At 34.5% G+C, this 3239-nt stretch overlaps 1 protein-coding gene across 1 annotated transcript; it reads right to left on the minus strand.

The window, feature by feature from the left end:
- Nucleotides 1-1562: 1562 nt before the first annotated feature.
- Nucleotides 1563-3000, minus strand: LOC105793811 (protein SHI RELATED SEQUENCE 5). The gene is made up of 2 exons (XM_052628183.1): nt 2363-3000; nt 1563-2214 (listed from the first exon to the last, which is right to left on the minus strand). The coding sequence occupies exons 1-2, from the start codon at nt 2799-2801 to the stop codon at nt 2039-2041; spliced, it is 615 nt and encodes a 204-aa protein (XP_052484143.1). The 5' UTR covers nt 2802-3000; the 3' UTR covers nt 1563-2038.
- Nucleotides 3001-3239: the final 239 nt, after the last annotated feature.

Genomic DNA, 3239 nt, shown 5'->3' on the forward strand with positions numbered 1-3239 from the left:
ATGATTAAATACTATCTTTTGACTAAAAGTATATATTTAATACTAATTAATTTTTATATTAATAATGTTCTATTTTAATATTTAATATTTTTAAATGTTTTTAAAACTTATAAATATTTTTTTATCAGTATAATAATTTTGATCATTATTTAAATTTATTTTAATATACTTATAAATAAACAACTTACCCGTGTAATTTATTGTCAACTTTAGACTTTCAAGAACTACGAAATGGATAAGACTTGGATGAATTTGTCAAGGGTAAGCAACGACTATCGAAATGGAGTATAAACTTTTCTAAATTTTGCATTTCAAAATGCAAGCCAAGAGAATATGATTCTTTGCCCATGTAAGAAGTGTGGCAACATCAATTGGCATTTTCGTGAAGTTGTCTACGAACATCTAATTGTTGATGGGTTATTCGGGGGTATAAAAAATGGATTTTCCATGGAGAGTGCACACCTAGTGGAACCTCTTCAACGACTAATTCGGTTTATCCTCATAGTGCTTACCATCAGCTCGCAGCAATACATGCCTTCGAGGAGTCAGGCTCAAGCTGAAGTTCAAAGGTTAAGAGACCAGATGGCTCAGATGCAAGCGAGCACAGTTGAGCAAATTGCTCAACTTAAAGAGGAGGCAGCATCGAGAGAAGCTGAGGTTCAAAGAAAATATGAAGAACTCTAGCTACAACTTAAAGCGGAGACAGCGGCGAGGGAGGCAGAGCAGAGCAGAAAGTACGACGCACTCTAGCTACAGCTTCAGAATATGATGAAGATGTTTCAGCAGTTGCAAAATCTGCCGTCTTAGACATTTGTTTTCTTATTGTAAGAATATTTTTAACATTATTGTAAGAATATTTCAGTTATCAATTTATATCATATATCTTTTGTTGAATTTGAAGTATCATTTAGATTTGTTGTTTTTAGTTGGATTTCATACTACAGGAAGGGTTGTATATGGATGAAAATTGAATGTTACAAATCTGCCTAAGTTAGTGGCGTTTTTTCATAAACGCCGCTAAAAGTACCGTACTTTTAGCGGCGTTTGTGAAAAAAAAAAGCCGCTAAAAGTCATTCTCTATAGCGGCTTTCATGATAAAAGCACAGCTAAAGGTCATGCCCTTTAGCGGCGTTTGTAACGCTTGTTTTGCTGCAGTATTTATAATTTTGTATGTATTTTTCATAAAAATAAAAATTTAAAAATTAATTTTTAAGAATTAAGAATAAATTGACATAATGGGTATAGCTGAGGGTTAAATTTGTTAACTTATTTTAGAATTAAGACTAAATTGATAAAATTTACAAATATTAAAATAAATTTATTACTATGCTAGTGAAAAATAACTAGGCCAATACTCCGTTAGTGATTTGACAGTAGAGGAACAAAATATTAAATTTTGATAATGTTACTCACTAAAATAAAAATTTTTAAACCTAAATGATAAAATAAAATATAGACTAATAACTATTTATATAGTTTACCCATAATAAGAATAAGAATAATAATAATATCCAGTCAAGTTCCAGTTTCTGAAAATGAATCCAACATCCGCAAAACTGAGATAGAGGATGAAAAAAAACATCCATTAATTTCTGACCAGGATCAGTATCATCAGTGTGAGATGGTCAAACGGTACAAGTAACATGATCATCTCCTCTGTCCCTTGTAATTTCGTTTATCCCAAATAATAATACAACTGAAAGCTGTGAAAACATCAAATGAGAAATCTCATCAGAGTACATGTTCAGAAACTACAAAACTTAGGGAAGTTTCATAATCCTAATTTCTAATTCTTCTCCATGTGATAAGTCTACAAGCCTACCAAAATGAAGCATCTACCTTAGTTTATATCATTAGTCTGAGACTAAAGATAACATAAATAACATGCGCATGGTTGAGCAGCACTGAAATTTATTGGCTAATTAGCTAATGGTTTCCATTCTAGCAGCAAGTCATCATCGCATCCATGCACGTCTATTTAAATGGCTGATCTGGCTACGTATAAAAAAGTTGGTGAATATGCGAAAAACAAAGGGGTTTAATGGTTTTCAGGGCCTTGATCGTATAGAATTCCCTTGAATACATGCCCTCCAATATTCACAGCCGTTTGATAAGCCAACTGATCCTCATCTACTTCGTCCATAGCGTTTACTTTTACACAGCGGAAGACTGCTGGAGAATTCACTTCTGAGGGGAATTGAGCCAGTTCCAACCCTAATTTTCAAACTCCAACAAGATTAAAAATGAGTATTCTTGGAACATCTTTTTTATGACCATTATGAGACTTATTCGTCAATTTCACACCAGCAAACAGTGGCAAAAAAGGTAAAGCAGTCAAGAGAGGGAAGAGGGGATCGATCACCTTGATTCTCTCCTCGAAACTGTTGTTGTTGTTGTGGATTCTGTGGTTGCTTCTCTCGCCTTCTAGCAGCAGGAACCCAAGTACTCTTAACGTGAGTTTGGCACTGGAAGCCGTGGCTTTTGCAACAAGTCCTGCATCTCAAATGGGCACAATCTTTCTTAGCCTGGTTTCCACAGTCTTGGCAGTTGATGCCTCCTTGTCTCATGTCCGTAAACCCTACTGATCTCGAAGACCACTCATCCGAGAGGTTAAGGCCGCTAGTTCTTCGACTAGGACCCGCTCCAAAGGACTGATTATTCACATTTTGCTGCTGCTGGTAATAATTATAGTGTGGCCATATCTCGAACCCTTTGTTGCAGATCTCCTCGTTTCTGTACAAATTCAGGTTCTCCTCTTTATCTTCGTCTTGTCGTCCACCTAGATAGAAGAAACCAGCCATTTCTTACACCCGAACCCACCTCAGTTTGGACCGAAATCCATAGCACAAACACCTGTTAGCACCCTCACCACAAACCTATAGCGCAAAAGCAAAAAACGGAAGGCCGAGACATGAAAGAGAGCGAGAAACTAAAAACACAAAGAAAGTAAAGAAAAAGAAACCTGTTCAACAGCCAGCTGTGAAGAGTTCGATGTACCAAGATTGTGAATGAAGAATATATATTGGAAAAAGTTTTCATTTAAGATATTATGTAGCTTTTTAAGAACGTCATTAAATGTTTTTAAATTAATATTATATTAATCAACCTTTTTCTCAGCTTCATTAATTTGAGAGTCAAAATATCTTATGTAAAGTATACGAAGAATTCAAATTGAAAGTCTTTTCAAATTGTAATTAAACTATTTTTAAATTTAAATTATTTACGCTAAATTGGAGATG

Source organism: Gossypium raimondii, chromosome 3 (assembly GCF_025698545.1).
Source record: "Gossypium raimondii isolate GPD5lz chromosome 3, ASM2569854v1, whole genome shotgun sequence".
Classification (NCBI taxonomy): Eukaryota; Viridiplantae; Streptophyta; class Magnoliopsida; order Malvales; family Malvaceae; genus Gossypium; species Gossypium raimondii.